This window comes from Epinephelus lanceolatus, chromosome 6 (assembly GCF_041903045.1).
Source record: "Epinephelus lanceolatus isolate andai-2023 chromosome 6, ASM4190304v1, whole genome shotgun sequence".
In the NCBI taxonomy this organism is placed as follows: domain Eukaryota; kingdom Metazoa; phylum Chordata; class Actinopteri; order Perciformes; family Serranidae; genus Epinephelus; species Epinephelus lanceolatus.
This window is the reverse complement of record NC_135739.1, coordinates 16,463,135-16,484,645: the sequence shown is the minus strand read 5'-3', so window position 1 is coordinate 16,484,645 and position 21,511 is coordinate 16,463,135. Positions and strand designations below refer to the sequence as shown.

The 21,511-nt window shown below is 44.0% G+C and overlaps 1 protein-coding gene across 1 annotated transcript in view; it reads right to left on the bottom strand.

The window, feature by feature from the left end:
* The window catches only part of trabd2b (TraB domain containing 2B), an 85,768-nt gene extending 64,597 nt beyond the window's left edge, over nt 1-21,171 (bottom strand). Inside the window, exons 1-2 of the mRNA XM_033621010.2 lie at nt 20,914-21,171; nt 17,648-18,217 (exon numbers count right to left, since the gene is read on the bottom strand). Of these exons, the coding sequence (XP_033476901.2) occupies nt 17,648-18,217; nt 20,914-21,027 (684 nt within the window). The 5' untranslated portion in view covers nt 21,028-21,171. The remainder of the gene's footprint in view (nt 1-17,647; nt 18,218-20,913) is intronic.
* Between the last annotated feature and the right edge of the window lie 340 nt (nt 21,172-21,511).

Below are 21,511 nucleotides of genomic sequence, written 5' to 3'. Positions count from 1 at the left end.
TTCCCCGTCAGGACATTCTTAATGGTGCACGAGTAGAAATTCCTGAGAATTTGAGGGGATAACCTGAACTTCCTCAGGCGTCTCAGGTAAAGGAGTCTCTGCCTAGCCTTTCTCACTGCAGAGTCAGTATGCAGTGCCCAGGTCAGGCTCTCAGTATTGTGGTAGTTTAGCTGACATTTAGGAGTAGGTTTATGTCCAGACACCAGTGGGTCGGGTCCTCTACTTCTTTCAGGTAGACCTCCTCATTGTTATCTGCAAACCTAATGACAGTGTTGGAGTCTGAATTGGCACAGTCATATGTACAGGGAGTACTTGCTCTGGATGAAGGGAAGCCTGAAGCATGTAGGGAGAGAGGACAGACCCGCCAGTCTGTGTGTGCTTAGTATTAATTTCTCCTTCATTGTTGTTGTTCAGCAACATTACCATCAGCCTTAATAGCAGGCTATTTGTCTTGCCTGTTCTCCACTGTGACTGGACGACGAGGCGAGCAGCTGCAGTGTCTTACTCAAAGTAGAATATTTTTCACCTCTCTATGACCAGAAATAAACAGCAATTGTGCAGCTCTCAGGGCAGAGTAGACGCTCATCATCTTGTCACACTGCTGGCATTTGTAGCAGAAGATAAATATGTGGCAATCCCTTGAAAAAAAAGTAAAAACATGAACATAACGGTTGTGGTGGGTGCTCGCCATCCCCTGCAGTTGGCTTGTCAGTAGCGCAGTAATCCAGTACTGCGGTTATCTGGACAGCTCTACATTAATCTTGGGTGTCTATTTTGGATATTTGAAGCATTGTCTACTGTCATGGATGCATATGAGTCTAGATGGACACGATGGCTGTTGGAGGCCTAAAACAGTGAAGCGGTAACTCTAGTTTTATTATTAAAACTTATCAGTGAAGGTCAAAGGTTGTGCCTTTTTATACATACAATAAATGGTTCTTGCAGGGACACTCAGCATTCATATACTTCAAAGTACAAATTGCCTAATGTAGAGAAATGTACAAAGACACACACACACACATACACACACCATGGCCATCAGTCTTTTATATAATTACTGATGTTCACTATAAACAGTCGTAGCATATGTGCCGAATTCTCCAGAAATTGGTCAAAAGACAAAACAATGAGAGTAATTTGTGATCATTTCACTCCTACGCCTTCCTTTAACATACAGACACATTAACAGGCATATTGGGTTTCATCAGAGCTATTGTGCTGAATGGCTTTTGTCTCAAGGCAAGGAAAATGTAGGAAAATGTAAATCAGCACTGTAGTCATGATCAACTTTGTCAAGGCCAAGACCAAACAAAAGTCAAGTCCAAGTCGATTTGAAGACGAGCCAATGCCTTACTTCTGACCACTGCCACAATGGGGTGCAAATTTGTCAGGATTGTTATTGATAGTGTACGAGGCTTTGTGTTATACTTGTATTGGACTGCATTTCTCAACAGCATATAAATTCAATTTGAGAGAGTCTATAATCAGTAGCCAGCTGGACATCCATCTATAGACAGCGGAGCAATAAAGGCAATTACGCCTGTGATTTCCACATAATTGAGACTTCATTTGTGTCAGTCTCAGGCAAAATAACAAGACCTCAAGAAAAATACTGAGACAAGACCAAGATAAATGAGGCTGGAGTCAGAGAAAAGACCACAGCTTTAGGAACTCCGATTGCTAACAGCATGAAACCCAGACTGCGCTCGGGTCCAGCGGCACTACAGAATATAGTGAGGGCAGCGGTGTTGCAGCAGCGGTCAGCTGGGACCTCGTGTCCAAACATTGTCGTCACTCTCATCCTTTCTCCATCCCTCCCATCCTTCACCTTATCCCTTCATCTATCCCCCATCCCACTAAATACCCCGGCTGTTAGCAGGCATTAAAAAGCCATTCACACTGCTCTCATGTGCTTGGGTTGGCCGTCACCAGAGCTGACTACAGAGGCTTTGAGGGGGCCTGGCCTCTCTCTTTGTCTCTCTTTCTCTGCGTGTCTCGTGCACTCTCCCCTTCGTATTTTGGCAAGCTGATAAAATAGACTTGTGTTTCCATTCCAATACTCACTCGCTCTCTGTGAGCTTTTCACAAAGATCTAGCTTTTGGCTGTCAACAATGGCACGCACGCCTGCACCGTCTGTCTGTCAGGCTTCTGCCGGCTGCCCGAGGCGTTGACACTACTACCTGAGAGAATCAGCAGCAGAAAAATCTATCAAAAACATGGGATTTGTTCATGCCGATGCAGAACATTGCTTGGCTGACGCAGCGCCCGGTCCATATTTTTCATATTATCAGATGCTGTAAAGTTGCAGCATGACATAAGACGCTGAGGGCCACATCCGTTAGAGACCAGTGGCAAGGAAACGCTCTTCACCACTGGCGGACACTCCATCATGATAAAGTATGGAACAACAGAGGCAAATGCCATGTATGGCAAAACCAAATTCCACTGTGTGTTATGAGCACGCTGCCAACAAAACCAGTGGAAAAGTGCCCTCTTAAAAAGTTATTCACAAACTCTGCTCACTTTGGGACCATGTGTTTGATGTAAAAAGAAAAACATTTTCTTCAGTTTATCATTTTGATCATCTTACTAACAGAAATACTGTAGACCGGAAGTTTTATAAGTCTACTGTGGGCTCTCCCTCAGACAAAAGTGAGAGGAATACACTGTGTATAATGTTCTGTATAATGTTGCCATTGTGTCAGTAAGTCAGCTGTTGGCTACTTGAGCCCTGTTTTTTAGTTATATATTTCATTGCCTATTAGTTTCCATTTTGGCAAATTGGCACCAATTAAAGTATGCCGAATTAGCTATTAGCAGCTTCTATTTGCAGTGCAAGGATGTACACACATCTATCACTGGACAACATGGTGGCTCTAACTGTTGCACTATGGTGCACTAGGTACCCCTCCAGCAACAGTTTTGGATGCTCAGGGACTGCGTGTCACTTTACGCCTGTTACATGCATTGCGTCTTTCAAAATAAATTTTTGTTTTTACAGAAAAAAGTACAGTTTCTGCTTGATAAATGCATGCAGTCTATTTTCAAAATAAACTTAAACGTTAGTAAAAAAAAAACACATTTTAAGGTTACATCCTGAAGTTAAGGCAACAAAATAAGGTGGTTAGGTTTAAAAAAAACATCATGGTTTGGCTTAGAATAAGTACATTTGTTACTAATGTAATGTAATATCACATGACATTCGTCACTAGCGTAGTATGCTACACATTTTAGCTCACTGCATTTATTAAAGTAACTCGACTGACTTTTGGTTTCACATTGGACACAAACAGCGGTCTTCCAGATGAAAGTCCAGAGTTTCACCTTCCCTCCCATCCTCCATGCAAACTTTCTCACTCCTTATACTATGGCTGCTCGGAGTGTCAAAAAATGCTGTCGTCCGGTGCATCTTACACTGTAGCTAAAGGGTGCTTTGATGCATCGGTATCTGACCCCAAGGACCACTGAGCAAGCGTCAGTATGTGATGAGTTGGGAATGAGACTGGGTTGCACTGGATTATTTTGATACTCTAAAAGCTTATAAACTAATGATTCTCAGGCAAGGTACGATTTCTGAACAGATTTATGGTTGTTTATTCAATAGAAAATGTAGATAATGATATCATCCTAAAGTGTCAAACTGAATAAAAATATCTGTTTTTATTAACAATCATAGTTGTTAACGAGTTGTTAACGATCATATCAGGGCTGATCCAGGCATATTTTAATGTCATTAGAAAGTTCTACCAAAAAACTTTTACCTTTAAAATATTGAAATATTTATATTCTATGCCACAGAGTAATCCAAACAAGACACCTGCTGAAAGTGACTCTTGTTAACAGTGAGAGACGGACATAAATAGGTATTTCAGAGCAAAGTACGGTTGCCATTCACATTGGGTGGTATATTGTAGGATGCTGTTACTACCCGAAGGCAGGTGGTCTGGCACAGAGCTGACAGGGGCATCAGAAACCAATAACTGTGTCTGCTTACACACCGACTTTCCTCTGCCAAGGTAAACTCACATATCTGTCTGTTCCCAGAGTCAACTTCAGCTGAGAGCACTACTGTATTTTAGTTTAATGGACAGTGCCTTTCTTTTCTATTCTCTGAATACCTTGAAAAGTCCTCATGGGACTCATAGGACCCTTAGGACCAGCATCTCTGAGGCTCAGTAATTAACACATTGTATCATGTTTTTTCTCCACTGGTTGTCTGGCTACCTCCCAGTGATGGCAAGATTCCAAAAAGTCACTTCTTCCAGTCAAGAAATAGGCCATGACATAAACCCTGTCAGACTGCATATTGTCTTTTTTTTACACTCTCTGTTTGTACGGATTAAACAAATGAGATATAACATGTTAATTAGTCATGTGTAGATGTGCTGCTAGGCAGATTTCTCAACATATGGACAGAGCCTGGCTTGCAGTTTCCCCCATTTCCAGTCTCTATGCTAAGCTAAGTTAATTGGATGCTGACTGTTGCTTAAAGGGATATTTTGCCAATTTTTAATGAGCTTTGTAATATATGTGTAAAAACACTATTGTAAACTTCCACCCATCTTACCAGTGCACAGATCTCACTGCTTATCTCCCAGCTCAAAATCAAAGACTATAGCTTGGACTACAGATTATATTTTCTCATTTTCCACGAAACAGAAAGTATAGAAGTGAAATGAGAGAGTCAGACCAAACTCCAAACAAATGGTTAAACTCAGCAGTGTTGAGTTCATCAAATATAATCCAAGATTTTGGCACTACATTGCCTAGTTCTCATCTAAAATGTTCTTAGAAAGATACTTTAGTGCACTGTTGAGCTGTAATATGAGAATTTGTGACCAGGAAGTTTACGCCTTCCTGTAACGTGTAAACGGAGTCTGAAAAAAAAAAACAAGGATCAAAGGGTAAAACTAGGCAGTGCTGATCAAATTTGAACCAAGATTCTGTTACTGCATTACCTGTTTCTTGCCTAAAATGTTTTCAGAAACATATTGGAAAAATGTCCAAGCTCGCAGTACATTACCCACCAGTGGGAGCGTTTATGGGTCCAGTGCGGTGCAGTTGAGCAAAAACAATACCACAGCCCTTTTCCAAAATTATTTGCATCTTCCCACTGCATAGACAGCCAACGTTTATGAAAAAAAGCATCTTTCCAGCAGTGAAACACTTCTTTAAAAGTGAATGAGTGTATTCTCCAAACTGTCAAACTAATGCTTTAAAACCATCAATACACTTATAATATAAAAAAGGTGTAAGGTGGTGTGCGGTGTGTGTGAGCTACAAATGTGCTGTGAGAGGTTTTGGAAATACCGGGCTGATCACACAATGAACTTCTGTTCAGTGAGTGCAGTGGTGCAGCTTAGCCAGGCATTATGGCAGAAACCAAGATTTGTATCCTCAAGTGTCTTAAAACCACACTAAACCTCAGGAATATGTGGGTAGAGTGAAAACATAATTTAATTTAGCAAATGCAAATGAAGCGTTGAAAATCTGAGTATGGATGAATGTATTCAATATCCATGTGTAACTGTGCATAAAGACTTGAGCGCTAGACGTTCCCCGCCTGCCCATGACAACAAATTTGTCTGCAACAAAGCCGACTGCCCCACCTGTTCACCATTAATAAAGGTTTTACTCCATCAAACTGTTTCCCACACAGTCCCACATCTGTGATTCACACAACACACACATTCACCTCCGCAGCCCTTCAGGCTGACATGTTTCCCTGCTAATCTGTTTGCACAACTCTAGTGTGACCACAGGCCAATTACACATCGTCACATGATGCACGCCCACAGGGGAGAACGAAGAAGAAAAACGAGCAAAGAGCCACCCACTGAGAGCCCCTCTTTTTGTAACTTCTCCCCATCTCACCCCTCTTCTCTCCCCCATTCTCTCCCCCCTCCTGCCTCACTCACTCATCCCATCCCCTCCATCTCCAGCTCTCCCACTCAGTTTGTGGCTGTAATTACAGCTGCCCATCATTTTGGCTCTCCCTAAACAACGGCACCCCTCAGAGGCCATGGTCTCGCCACGACTCTCTAAGCAAATTTGATTTCTCATCTCATTTACGTTCCATAAACTCTGCCATATGTTGGATATTATATTTAAACTGTTCCAGTGGACGCCAAGAGAGCATATGCCTTGGGAAAGGTAGGAGAACTGTGTTGGAAAAACTGCACTGGTGAATGACAGGTGAAATTAAGCGTGATGCGAGAGAGAGAAAAGTCAAAAGCCAAAAAGAAGAGAAGAGAGAGAAACTTCACAGCAGCATCCTTTATTTTTTTTTCATTGTTGTCTTTTTTATTTTGGCACAGAGGAAACTGTCGAGTGGAGAAAGTGAAAGGTTTCCTCTGTTATTGTTGCTCTTGCGCTCTCACAGTACCACCAAATTGAACCATTTTATTTTCCTCTTCTCCCATTCCTGTTTTGCCGGAGCGGCGTGGGGGTAACTCTGCTTCCCCCACTCCCTGCTTCTCCACTTTGCTTTCTCGTAATCCCTTTTTATGTTTCTTTTTTCTTTTGGTCCTTTCTCTCGTGCTAAGGATTGACCAGGTCACACACAGGGCAGCCAATTGTATCATAACTTTTTTTTATCCCTTTTCCGTGGCAGATTGATAGGAATTTTCACACAGGACTACAGAAAGTGTGCTAAAGAGTATTGTAAAACATTTGGACATTACATTAGTGTACTTTTTGCCACTGCCCTGATATAGTGAACTCATCTTACAATGCAAAAGAACAAGAAATAATCTTAATCCATTCATCCGTATTCACTAAACTGCTTATCTTGTTAAGACCAAATTTTCAGAAACTAATTGACTCAGGCCTGCGTCGTTTCAAGGAACTGAAAAAGTCATGTTCAACAACAGTGCAGAGGGGGGTTGGGGAGGGGGCGACTGGGGCTTCAGCCAAAGAGATGGGGTCGTCCAGAGGGCAAGGACAAGGGCAACCAGCTCCCTCTGTCAGTCCGGCTCAGAGAAGCCCTAATTTGAGAGGTGAAACAGAGGCCTGAATGCAAAATTCCTGAAATCCCATTACACTGCTGATGAGGGGCTGAGGGTTTTTGACAAAGGCTGCTGTAACATACATAAATGTGCAACAATATCCACATCTAGATTTCAATATGTTTGATGAGTTACAGGAAGGAACAAGGTTGGCTGAGAGCAGGTCTGCAAAGGGGGGGATGAAACCACATACAGACGGTAACATCCTTCAACTCTGTGACTCAGTTCAGTTTGACCTGCGAGGTTCTGTGTTTGTGCTTTCACTTATCTGCGCAGTAATCTATCCCTGCAAAACTGTTTGTGCTGGTACCAGAACATCTGTGTCTGAAGTCTCGTTAATGGCACTGGAGCCTGTCTCCTGCCTCCCCGTCTCTCTACCCGTTGTCGTTGCTTTCCTGGCTGCCTGCTGGTTTGTCTGTCTGCCTTCTTCAACTGAGAGGTGCTCTTGGGTTGAGAGGTGTGTAATGGGCGTCACTCCACCCAATTGCATCGTGGTGGGGCGGGGGGCATGGAAGAGATAGGATAGATAGTGACAGGATTTATGTGCTACCTGATAAAATTTAAAGTGGAGCCTTGTTTCAAGAGCTCCAAATAGGAGTTTTCACATGGGGCGGGGAGTTGGGGAACAGCGCCAGGCCCCAGTCACGCTCACTCAGTTAGAGGCAGCAGAAAAGCAGCCACTGGATTGGAGTTGTGCTTCTAAGTTAAGATCGCTATCCTCAGTAGTGGAGAGTAATGAGGTGCATTTACTTAAGTTCTGTACTTAAGGTTGCAGCGATATACTAGTTTCAAGGTATACTGTGATATAAAAGTTGACGGTTATCATACCATGTACATTTGCCTATGTACAATATTGGGAAAAAAATGCAGCGGGATGGAGAATACTGATCTGATATATTGGTAGAAATGGATATAATATATTAAGCATATTTTCTTTTGAGTATAATCACCTGAAAATACGAATTGTAGTGTTTCCGTTACCTTAGAATGAGATGTTTATATCTACATAGGGAGCAGGTCCTCTTCCATGGAGTCCGCCATGCTTCTATGGTAGCTCAGAACAGATAAACCAAACACTGGTTCTGGTTATTCAGTGTTTTTACCAGTTGTAATCACCTGGTCTGTTTGTTTTAGAGAGGAAGAGACCTTGGCGGATAATTCAGCTCCTGGTAAAAATGGAATCCTAACTAGGAGGAGTTTCACCAGGTTGCGCTCTGCATTCTGCAATCCACACTGCTATTTTAAGTAAAAGATCTGAGCACTTTTTCCACCACTGACTATACTTTTGAACATGTATGAAATCATTAGTTTGCAAGGCCAAGCGGGTGTATCAACTGCTTCCAGACAGTGTCAGCGTAATGCAATTCCGGTTCACCTGCTTCACAGACTTTCAGAGAGGTTTATGAAATTTTACTTTGGGCCAATAATGTCAGTGGTTGAAGCCTTTATGATTGCTGGGAATACTGGTCATGTGAACACAGCATTGCAGATCATAGCTTTAACAAAAAACTGTCAGTGCTTATTGTCATTTTTCTCAGCTCTTACATGAGGTGCTTGCTAAGTTAAATTGAAACAGTCTTGACACAGCACAAGTAGCGCTACTCAGTGGCGCAATTGTTTAATCATGAATAACCTACATTTGAACCAAATCAACACTTCTTGTATGAGACTATAGAATTAAAGTGTTTTTCCAAGTGTGAATATGCATCACCTCTGTGTGAATGTGTGACACACAGCGTTTGCCAAAAAAATGACGTACATGTTCCCCACAAGTCTGACTGGATAAATAAACATAAAAAGCAGAACTGAAACATCATTATTTGACTTGCAGGTTAATGCAAGTAAAATGGTGTGAAAGTGAAAATGAGCGTGAACGTGCAGGTTTTTGGAAAGGGGGGATGCAGGAAGGTGAGAGGTGTAAGCAGAGCTGAAGTGCTCCGCTGGGTTGTGTGTAATGGAGGACAAGTCAGAGGGGGCAGAGAAGACGCATGGGTCACATTAAAACCGGATTCAGTGAGAGGGCTCCGCTAATGCTACCTAATCCCCGACAAGCCTGCCTCACACAACACACACACACATACATGCAGTTGTTTTCTTCTGGCACCCATTTATGAGCGTTGGCCAATGTGAGTGTGTGTGTGAGAGAGGTGTGGTAGTATGTGTGGCTGATGTCACAGGCAGGCCGGGACGCTGAGTTCATCTCGGACCACCAAACGTCCGACATGGAAAGTTGCATGCCATGGTGCACTGGCAATCTTTTTTCCATGTTCGCCCACGCTGGCCGATATTGATACACCACATTGTCTGGTTATTTGTCTGGTGCTGCTCTTTCACTCTATATGTCTGTTAGCACTATATAGCATATATAATGGCCGCTGTGCATTTCAGTTTGGTTCCTCAGTGACTTTAAAGATTGATGGTGTGGATAGAAATCAGTCATGGCACTAACTTTGTTCCATTTAGCACCAATTGTCTGTGTCTGTTAATGCATAAAATTCTTGCTACTGCACTCCTGAGGAAGAGGAACTCAGGATTTCACATTCATAAGCAACCAAAGCAGTTCATGTTTGGAAGCACATTATTCAGGCCTTGTCCACATGTAAATGGGTATATATGACAACATAGCTTTTTCTATGCGTTTTGGCCCTCCGTCCACACGGAAACTGCATTTTAGGTCACTGAAAGTTGACCTTTTAAAAATCTCCATCCAGGGTGAAAATTTTCAGAATCTCCATTTTCAGTGTTAATGTGTATAAACGGAGAAAACAAAGCTTTTGTCTTGTGACATCAGAGTATGCGCCGTCTCCTTTGTGGAGAGTTAAAGAGTTAAAACAAAACACAGTAAAGCAGCATTTCATCATCATGCAACACAGACCTCAAACAACCTCCCAGATGATATCAGACAAGCCACAGCTCTGATCACTGTTAAGTCAGAGCTAAAAACTTTCCTTTTTTACACTGCATACTCTACACATTAATTGTTTCTAATTTAATTTACTTGTGCATCTAAAAATGGGAGTATTGAACACACTATTTTATTTAATTCTTTTATTTTCACCTCACTACTTTGCATTTTTAATTTGTAAATCTTTTATCTTTGCTGTATTTTAATCACCCTGTAAAGCACAGTCAATCACCCTGGTGTATGAAATGTGATATACAAATAAAGTTGCCTTGCCTTGTGAAGCGTCATAAATGAGACAGCATGTTGTGTAATGGCGGACATGGCTAAAATAGTGCTGGACATAATTTTGCTAACCAGACTTTTTACATGTTTACACATAAATGTGCAGTTACACTTTCACTATTGAGGCAAAGAGGTGTGAGAATCCGTTACGGAGGCCACTGCGCCAAGTTGCTTTTGTTTTTCAGGCTTCTGATTTGCAACATGTGTGTCTTTAGGGTTGAGGTTGTATCCCGGCCTGCTGATTTGGCATGCTCTGGACAGCACTTCAGTTGTGTTTTTGCACAGAGATTTTTTTAGAACAGTGAGTGTGGATGGGATTTTTTCAGGAGGTTAAAACCCTCTTTAAAAAAATATCTGTATATATGTGGACTAGGTCTCAGACTGTCCTTAAAAAAGAGAAGAAAACATCAGACATTTCAGCAAATGCCAAAAAGCTCCATGTGTTTAAATTTGAATATCAAGTGAATTATGGCTGTTTTCTGTCGGGAGCAAACGAGGACTTAGTGTGACAATCTACAGCCAAAAAGTCTGCAGAGGCAGGAGGTCAGGGTAGATTTTGACTTAGGAGTCCCGTGTTTACCTCAAATAACCTACCAACAGTTAGCAATGATTTCTTCTAACACTTAAAACTATCGTTCTCTAACACTAACCAGGTTACTACTGAGCCTAAGCCTGTAGATAGCACTGTTAGATCATAAAATGATGTTAAACATTCTGTATTTGTCTTTCCGGAAGGCCTTTACATATCGCGCATTTGTCACTTGTTAGAATTATTTCATGGACAATAGATAAAGGTTAAAGGCTGCATTCCCACCTGCAAGAAAATAGTGTCTGGACACCCTATAAAGACTAAGAATATGCTGGAAAGAAGTGCATTCCATGTATTTACAAGCTGTGAACTGTGGTGCCGCTTTTCAGCCTTATCTCAAACTCAAAATTGGATAGGGAAGAATGTAATCGTGAGTGGTAGCATGCAGAGAGAAGCACAAACTCAAGCGGCGCACACATCACTTCTCAGAAACATGCAGTGATCGGTGGTTTTAGTTAGGGTAACCTGGTTAAACAAAGGTTATAAAACAACAACGTCCCAAAAGACAACAACATTCCAGAGGGGCCAAGTGTGGCTCTCTGAGGAAATCAGTCAGTCACATTCCTGTCTGTGATCAATCAGCCCCTGGCCCAGACAACCTAAGATTAACCTCTGCCATCCTGGAAACTACCTGCCCTTCCCATAGAAAACAACCTCCAGCTCAGTACGATTTACTGCAGTTTCCCTTGTTGTGATGAGCAAATATGTAACGTAGAAATATGATGTGTGTGTCTTTGAGACAACCTGCCTGCAGCGAAACACGCTCAATCACCATTCACTTTACTGCATTTTCCACTGTTAAAGATGACAAAATAATTACACAGACACGGAGTGCAGTTTAAGCGTGCGTGTGCTCATGTAGGCGTGTGTTTTGCCGCTTCGGTCCTCATTCGAAGGGAGGATGGCTGCGGAGTGAAGATGGATCCACAGTGTGACGTGAGGCCGTTTAAGCAGAAAGGAACGCTCATTCTCTCCACCAAAGGGAGAATGTGGGCGAAGGAAGGAGGGGAGGATTTGGCACATTGAACACTAAAGTATGGAAGAGCGCTCCGACCTGCCACGCTTTGCTCACTACCTCAGAGGCACTCAGCTCAGTGACAATGTGGTGGAGTCATTACTTCAGGTCTCTCAGGTATGGTACTGAGTGTGAGGAGGGATGTGACCTCTGTTGGATTCACTGAATGGAGACAAAGCAGCGGGTTTATAGAGGAGCGCAGAGATTACAGTGAAGTTAATAGTTCACAGAAAAATAAAAAAATCTACTTTTTTGGTTTTCCCACTTTCCCTGCATGTTTTACTTCTACCTCAGCTCCTGAACTTGCCACTTTCAACTTAAGTGACTGAGTGGAGAGGGTTATCATGATAGCCCTGATGACTCGAGTTTTCCAGTTAAGGAAATGCTAAAATTGTGGCACTTTGTTTAAGTGGAACATTTCTTGTAGCTCAGTCAGAGCTTTAACTATTTTTTCTCACATTTTTTCTCCTCACAAAATATGAATTCCGTAAAAGAAACTGTGATTTATTCAGTTGTCAAGTGCACAGCGCCCCTGTTTTCTCAGCGTCTGCGTCCTGCCTCTCTACCTCTCTCCACCTCGCCGTCAGCCTGCAGTGTTCTGGCCAGCACATAATTGTCTAAGTGCTTCTGGATGGCAGCGGGCTATTTGGTCATTAAGGGGCCTATTAAGTCATTAGTGCAACAGTGGGACTGCCGTCTGCCTGCCGACAGGACCAGATGATCGCCCTGATACGTGTTCCCTCGCAGTTTTCCACATATTTGCACAGGTAATTATAGCTTAGATGTGAAACACCCTTAGATGTCACGCTTAAAGAGGGGATACATGTCGCCAGCACACTTTAAAGGTAATCTCCTCCTCCCCTTCTCCTCCACCTCCACCTCTTTTTCCACTTGCCATGTGTGCAGATGAGCAATAGGTTAGCAACGGGACAACCAGAGCCTCGGGACATGTCAGGGAGAAAGATAGGGAGCGAAAAGGAGGGAAGAGGGATCCAAAAAGAGCGAGGAGGTCAGAAAAAAGACGAGCAGACAAAGAATTACTTTTTCCATCAGTCAGCCTCTGTGGCCAACACATCACTTCAAACTCGCACACCCGTCACGGAATGTAAATATTTGGATATGGGTAAGGTTGGATGTTACTCAATTCCTCCCTTTAAAGATGTCCTGTTTAGGTGAACACGGTCCAAAGAACACAATGCAAAGTATTCTGCATGATTTGATACGACGCATGAGAATCTTATTATGATTTCAGTACCGCTGTTACTCTTAGCAACCCCTGCCTGGCCAGGAGACATTCACTACCCTGGGCTCACAATATTACATTCACCACTTACCATAAATGCTCATCAAATAACTGCCATGTTCAGCCAGAAACCTCTGGATCTGTACGCAGAGAGACATTCCTCCTGGGTATGTGCTGTATTTTACTTTTACTGTTTTCAAATAATCACATTGCTCATTTGTATCCTTGGGCCATATATTTTATGAGGGCCAATCTGAATTGGAAAACCAAACACAAATACAAATCAAATTGAATATCATATAAAGTAATAGCGGCTTATGGGAAACACAGACTGTGTGGGTCTAAACACAGTTAAAGGGAATTTCTCTGGCCCAGAGAGACAAAACTTTCACTTTATGACCACTGTGTGTAAATTCAGCAGTTGCTTTCCCAGCGCCATGCACTTTTCATTATATATTGTGATGCAGATATTGGAAAAACTAAATGTCATATTATATTACCATGAAGAGATAGATTGTTGTGATAGTTTAGCCACATCTCCGGGCCTGAGAGTGCTCCACTGTAACCACAGCATGATATGTGAAGCTGCAGTGTCAGCACAACACAACGCCTCAGCCTGCCGTCCCCTCTAGAGGAGGGACGACACAGGAGGTTAACTGATTGAAATAGACATGCCAGGTTGTCACTGAAGCTGTAAACAGAGGACGCCCTCCTGCTGAGAAGAAACTGGAGTCTGTCACCGACCGCCCTCCTATCGCTTAAAACCTTACCCGCTTCCCTCTGTAGCTCTGAGATGACAACACTGGGGTGTACCGACAATCCGCCATCTCTCTCTCTCTCTAGAGCCAAACAACACTGGCAAAATACCACCTCTGTGAAACTGTGTAACATGTCATCAAAACATCACAGTCGTCCCATCCTGATGGCTCACACTTTTTACACAGACATCGATTCAGTCAAGGGTGTATGTTTTGTTTCAATCTCAGTGAGAACACATTAAATGGAGGTGTTTGGGGATCCTCTACCAGAACATTTTGAGCATCAACCACTTAATTTTCCTTCATTCTGGTGAATTTTGTGCCTTTTCTGCATCAATACAGGGTATAAATGTCTTTAATTTTGCCAAAATAAAAGTCCTCTGCAACTTTACTGTTTTTACTGGGGGGGACGAATGCACATGTTTTAAATATTGAGGGAGACTTGTCCCCTGCGTCCCTCCAAAATCACCTTTGGATTCAGTGCTGTTACTACGTCCACTGCTGGCTTAAAGGCGAGACAACTCAGTCCCCCCTTTCCGGGATCATACTTTTTATACAGAACAGCCAGGCAGAATAGCGGTGCAACATTCCCCCCTTGAACAAGCAGTGTAAAAGGGGCTTCTCTCTCACACACACACTCACAAACACACAGTTGCACGAGTCGTAGCACAAAATAGCCCAGGCCAATGGAAACTCAGAATGGTCAGAGGCTGAGCTAGGTACGCTATCAGGCCGGGCAGTGCTTGCCTGCTCAGCAGTGCCCAGACTGACCCCAGCAGACTGCCAGTCTCCTTACCGCTCCGCTGCTCCATGGCTCCACTACCACCTCCCTCCGTGACCCTTGACCCCTGCCCAGGAGACAGGCGCCACCAATATGATGTAATTTCTCTCCGACATGGGCCAGTGGCCTCGGCTGCAATGCGACCCAGGGAAAATAAATATGGGTGTTTATTTGGTGGGAGTGAGAGAGGCCCACAGGCTGGAGCTGCCCTCAAGTTTCCCAAAAACATTTTTGCACCGGAGCCATTTTTGCTCCACATCTTAACTCCAATAACAGACAGTATCTGGGTGAAAATAAGCCTGTGCAGCATAAATACATGGTACGCCTGTGATGCTGAGACTGGTAACCTACTCAGTTTTGCTAGTTGCAAAAGCACCTTGCATCATCTGATTTATTATTACCTGATGATAAGTTATGATGGTAATTTGCTGATCCACCTTTAAGGGAAGAGGCTGTTTAGGAGTCACATCCTGGAGCTGTGCAGCACCAAGCCTACTAAGCATTCGCCAGCCATTCCCACTCGCTGCTCAAAGCATTCACAGAGACATTGGTACTGGCCGGCCCGCCCAACTGTCAGCCTACATCATCCTCCAAAGAATTGAAGAAAAACCATGCACTGTGACCCACCTTTGTTTCCACAAGCTCTAAACTGCCTCTCACAGAGACATCCGCACCTCTCTGTGATCTAAAGAGCCCATAGAGAGGTCTCACACAGACAGAGCTCTTGTTAGACCACATTGGTCTGAAGAGGGCTCTGGCACACTTAACGTCTCTCTGACCCTCCCACACTACCACCAACATCACCACTACAAAGTGAAGATTGATGCATTGAAACACCCGCTCCACCTCCTGCTATCCTGGACAGAGTGAGGTCACGGGTCCCCGGCAACCTGTGGGCCCGGATCAGTGCCGTAAGACCACTCATCTGTCTGTGGTGTTTGCCTCACTGCACTGGCACCGCTGGGACCAGGTGCCTATGAGAAACCCACAGTGTGACAGATGATGAATCACCAGCCTTTATGTTTCTAAGAGCCTCTCGGTAGAGTCAAAGTTACAGGATATTGTAAGCAACTGCTTTTATTGGGAACAAATAATATGTGGGCCGTCAGGGTTTGGAACCTTTCCCAACTCAGATCTCCCTTTAAGCATCGCTCATGTTTCAGATTAGCGTTAGCGGTGAGACGATGCACATCAGTCTCCCTGCATTTTCAACCCCGCCACTGCCTTTACACTTTCCTTATTCCTCAGTCGGTCTCTATCTCTGCCTTTCTCTCTCTCTCTGCGTCTCACTTCTCTTTCTTCTGACTCCCACCCACGCATTCTCTCTTTGACTCTTTCTCTATCCATCCTCCTGACCTCATCCTTGTTACAGTCGAGCGTAGAGGGAATCAATCAACCATAGTGTTCAGATTAAATCACAAATTATTATAATTGAGAATAATGGTTTCCATGTCAGCTTCAGTTCAGCTCCGAATTGTTCTCATGCATATCTGGAAATGAGGGGGTTGGAAACTCAGAAGTCCAAGTCGCTTGTGCTCCGGCGGGGTGAAATTCAAGTTATCCATGATCCAATTTTGACTGGATATCCAATAAAGCTCTTATCTGAATTTGAACACCTGTCTTGTAAAAATGTAACCCTCCCTTGTAAATTCAGAGCCTGTTCTTTTCCCTGAGCAACGATAGATTATGTTTATTGCAGTGGAATAGAAGTTCTCGGAAAACAAACACAGCTTTCTAAAGTTGGACTCTGTACTGCTATTCAATGCTGTTAGGATGAAATTTAAAACAGTGTTGTTTTTAGGGGCAACTGCTGCACCATGCCACACTAAATAGAGATCAGTTTTAGGGACAGTCAAACTGAGACTACTTTATGGATGAAGAAGACAGAAGGCATGAATCCCTTTAAGATAACAGAAAAATGACACACCTACTGGATTTAACTATACAGATTGCAAAGCCCTCATAACGGCATTAGCATGTCTCCTCTTCATTACTGAGCGGTACAGTGTGCCTTGCAGAGCTTATTTCTAGGGGCAGTAAAGTTCCCAGGCATGCAGTGGGACTTTGACAGTGTAGTTAGGAGGTGCTGATGAAAGAGGAGAGGCTGGGAGCCCATTGCCTCTCAAATTAGCCCCTGAGCCCTCCGACCTGTCACATGGAGGCTTAGGCACTGCCAACGTGCATGTATGGAGCTTTGCATGCGTACAGTGTGACTTCGTGTGTGGTGTGCCGTGCGTGCACAGCACATGTGCTTGGTTGTGAGTGCTGCATGAATACACATACTGAGATTATTTCCCTTCCTAATGTAGATCAAAGGTTGCATCAGAGCATAAATTAGAACCGAGCATCCTCTGCGTGCTGTCGAAGCTCATTGCAGATTTTTGTGGGACCCCCCACAGTTTGAGAAATGATCTCCAGCCTCCAACTTAGGTGACTCCCAAATGACTAATTCTTTAAATAGCTGCATGTTCCCTTAATGTCTCAATCATCAGACAAGATATTAAAGATGGATACACTCCCCATGTTTTGCTCATCAAGTAATTAGGTTATTTCGTTCATCTTCCAGTCTCCAATTACAGCGCGGGTCCCGCAATACCGCAGAGAGCCAGACAGACAGTCTGCATTAATGAAAGAGAGAGCTCTCTGCTCTTCTCACCTTCTCTAATCTGTTCTGCATGTGCATTGCTCAGCCTGACACCCTCTCTGCAGATTCAGCTGTTGAGTGTGTTTGTTTAGTGAGGTGGATGGACATCCATAACCGTAAAGCTGTCTCCAGCATAAAAGATTTAATCACTTTTTTTTCACCTTACAGTGCCTTCTCCCACACCCTCTGACGCTCGTCTCGGAGACGGTGCAACATTCAAAATCTGTCAACTTTTGTGAATTCCAGAGTTCGGCCTGCTTGTCTTCAAACTACAAGCAGAATGATACAGAATCTTACATCTACTCATGCCCCCTCTAGGCCTGGCTTGTTCTTGAGATTCCTTCAGCTATTCCAGCTGTGTACACACACGGAATGAAATGCAAAAAAGAAGAAAATAAACAAGCATTCATTCCTCCTCTTACCTGAGAGAAGTTGAGTCCATTCAGGGGGTGACACTGCTCCTCCACCCGCTCTACCGCCCCTGTTGTCTTTCCCATCCTCTCAGCCTCTTGAGCCAAGAACAGATCCAGCACAGGCGTCCCCCTGGAGCGAACGTCCCACTCCGTCAAAGAGTTGACCATCAGCATCACCCACACCGGCCGTTTCCTCTCCCAGTTTCCCGCAATGGCGTTGAACAGGTAGTCAGCATACAGCCCTCGGCCACGCTGGTCAGCGGTCATCCAGTAAGGCATCATGTGTTTGACGTAGTCCAGATGGCGCTTGAGGCGGCGGTACAAGTCTCGAGGTAGCAGGGTCTGCAGGTTCTCCCCGTGGGGCAGCAGCTGGCAGCTGGTCAGCTTAGAGATGGTCAGCGGGTCGGTCAGGTCCAGCTCAAAGAACACATTGCGGCTGTTGTGAAATGCCTGCTTGGACCTGTCGGGGATGAAGTCCCAGACTCGAGTGTAGGGCACGTGGATGGTACCAAATAAGTACGAGGGTGGGTGAGGAGAAGCACGCTTTACTCTCCACAGGAAAGAGTTCATGTCACTTTGCTGTGGAAGTAGGCAGAGGAAGAGGGGAAGGGAAGAAAATAAGAGATGGAGGTAAAGATTTTGAGAGCGAAAGGAAACAAAAATACCAGAACCATCATCTTAGAGCGATTCAACTATAGCTGACACATTTTTCCTCTGTTGTGGTTTACTGGCTCGTAGGCTCGGGTCAACAAGTTAAAGATTGAAATACCATTTTAAGATGACGGCAGGGGAAGTCTAGTCAGCTCGGGGCTGTGCTGTGAGGGCTTGCTGCTATGGTGTGGGCAGGGGGTTTATAGAGGGGCCTCCGGGGCTGTAAACAGACCCCCGTGTATTGTTGAGGATACCTCGGTTGCCAAAGCCTCATTCGGCCTGGGAAGCATTTTGAAGGCTGCAGTGCAAATATACTGCACTGGAGCTCATAAAAGCCAAAAGCTGAAAGAAACCTGCTCTCCATTCTGACCCCACTGTGATACTTTTGTTTGTGATTTTTTTTTTTTTTTTTTACACCAGGCAGGGAGATGTGGTGCTGACAGCCTTAAGTGCGGCACTGTTTTTGTCCTCTACATGGTTTATGTTACAGGAAGTGTTTGTCTAGTGCGGTTATCTTTATACAAAACAATGTCACAATGGATATGAAATAATCACAGCCATTCTAAATGAACATACGGCCGTATTGCGTTCTTAAATATGTTTCTTGTTAAGTGCTCCACAAATGTGCTGTGCATGTGTCACGACTTTGATGTTGGCATTATTCAAATATGAAAAAAGAATTAACTTCTATAAACAATATCAAACTTCTGGCTTCTGAGACACAGTGTAATCAGGCATTTGAGGGATGAAACCCATTACAGTAAAATAAAGTTATTCTTAGAAAATGTTTACTTCTAAAATTTAATCAAGATTTCCTTCAGCTGTGTTCCAATTATACTGCAGGCTGCCAACGCTGCCTTTGTCAAATAAAACGTTTCAAACGGGCTGCCAAAAAGCGAGTGAAGTCGTCTTGTGGGATGTTCTGTTATCATCCTAATTAACTGCAATGAACATACAGTAATTTCTGGCGCAATCTCTCCCTCGACAGAATAAATCGAAAGTGCTACGTATAATTCCAGAGCAGCGTTTCTTCTCTTCAGATAGACTAAGATGTTTAAACAGATTGTTTCTAACTCAGTTTTCACATTGGCAGGGTGAAGCCGACACTGCAGACTGACGGGAAGGCTTTGGACGGCATTAGATGCATTAGTGCGCTCTCCGTCATAATTCTGAGACACGGAAACTTAAAGAGCAGAGCTTTTTTGGTATGCATGTGCAGCTTTTTGTCATTTCGTTAACTTGCACGTGTGCGCCTAGGCCTCCCCCCCTATAAGTGAAGAGGTTTTTCGACATGGAAAGTGTGGTCGTGTCCTGAGGAGAGGCGAGATCCCCTCTGCTAAAGCTGCGTGGACTTTTCTGGAGAGCCTTGACGCGCAGGGCTCCCTTTTATGGGGGTAATTACTCTTAACAGAAAACAGAGACCACTGTACTGACGCATTACAAATCACATGAAGCGAAGGAGCACCAAGTCTTCAGTGATCTCTGACAACAGATCCATTATCCGCGGATAGGATATATCGCACTAATGAAACAAAAGCCTGTGATCTCCAAACGACTCCCTAATGATATCCGCACACTCATGCGCACAACCGCCAAGAGTCATATTTAAAATCTTGCCTGTTGCTGACTTCATTTTTGTTTCCAATAGGGGAAAACACGTTGGGTGTGATGAGTGCAGTCATGATTTTAATTAACTTACCCCTCCTTATGTCGAGGATGCATTCACAGTGGGTGGGAAGCAGACAGACAGACAGTCAGACAGACGCATTAACTGAGCTGGAGTTTGGCCGCCTGCTCTGCACTGCTGCACTTCCTCACAGTGAGAGTTCAAGCCACATCCGTAATTTCACCAATATGCCCCGATAAGTGTTTTAATAGGCCGTGCGTTGCGCCCGAAACATGATCACGCCTGAAAGGTCAGTGAAACTTTTCCAAATGAAGTCAAGTCACCCGTGGGTGTTCCCCCACTTGCGTTTGTCACATAAACAGCCATAAAGTTGGCGAGCTTTAACAATTTCTCTTGGCAAAGGCGCACATTTCTAAGGCCTGGATCTCCTCTTGGAAGTTATTTCAGGGGCCAGTTCAGAGATACCTGAAGTTAACAAGTATGGAGATGACGCACGGTTTTTTTTTTACCACTGACCTTTAATCAAATTTAATACAGAAAATACAGGAAAATTATTATTATTGTTGTTGTTGTTGTTGTTGTTACACATTCTAGGCATTTCCCATTATCCTGCAATTGTAACTATTATTTTCATCCCCGTTTTATCGTTCCTTCATCATTGCGCATCAGTTTATCAGTTAATAATAAAAGATATTCCGATGTTTAGGAGGTTGCAACCTTTGGCCTCATTATAGAGCACAATTGTGATAATTAATAAACTAGTCTTCATGAGGTGTGATGATGCTCTCCTGTCGTAAAGTTACGCGCAAAATTAAAAAAAAACACTTAATTTAGATTCAGTGTATTTCTACAAATAGAAAGACACTTTATGATGTTGACAACAAGTGTGACTATCTAAAATGTATGATTCTGTAGGCTGGGTAACAGTGAGGGTCAAATCTTAATGTGTCATGCGGTTTCGATCCCGCGTCTGTGTCCTTGACCCAACACGACTCACCGACTTTGGTGCGTCGCACTGCCTCGGTCTGTCCGGTCGGTGTGCGCCCCAGGGTGCGACGCCGTGCAAGAGAGCGCTCAGGAAGACCCAGCTGAATCCCGGCAGACAGACCATCGTGTCGAGGTGACAGGGACACTCCTGACAGTCAGCGCTCAGATGTCTCCTTCTATATGCTCTCCTCTCCTTTGGAATTAAAAAAAAAAGTTACCGGTGGCCTCTTGGCTCACATGTGCCGCACGGCTGGAGGACCATTCCGCCCCTTCCCCATTCCCGACGCTGTCCGCGGCTGAGTTTAGTTTCTGTCTGAAACTTTGTCCGTCTTGTTTCACTCGGCGCGCAGTCCTGAAGCACGAGCTGAAAACTCTTTGGAGAGTTTCCGCGGTGCGCTCCGAAAGTTTAGAGCGTCTTGAAGTGGAAGAGAGGGAGGTGGGACGACTTGAGTACCCCCCCTATCCCACCCCGGTACACACAACACACACTCACACTCACACACACTCCTGCTTCTTTTAAGAGGAGGGAGCGCAGGTTCAGAGAGGGATGACAGGTTTGCGTGAGTAAAGCCCCACAAGACAGATCTGAAAAGAGTGCAGAGTGAAGA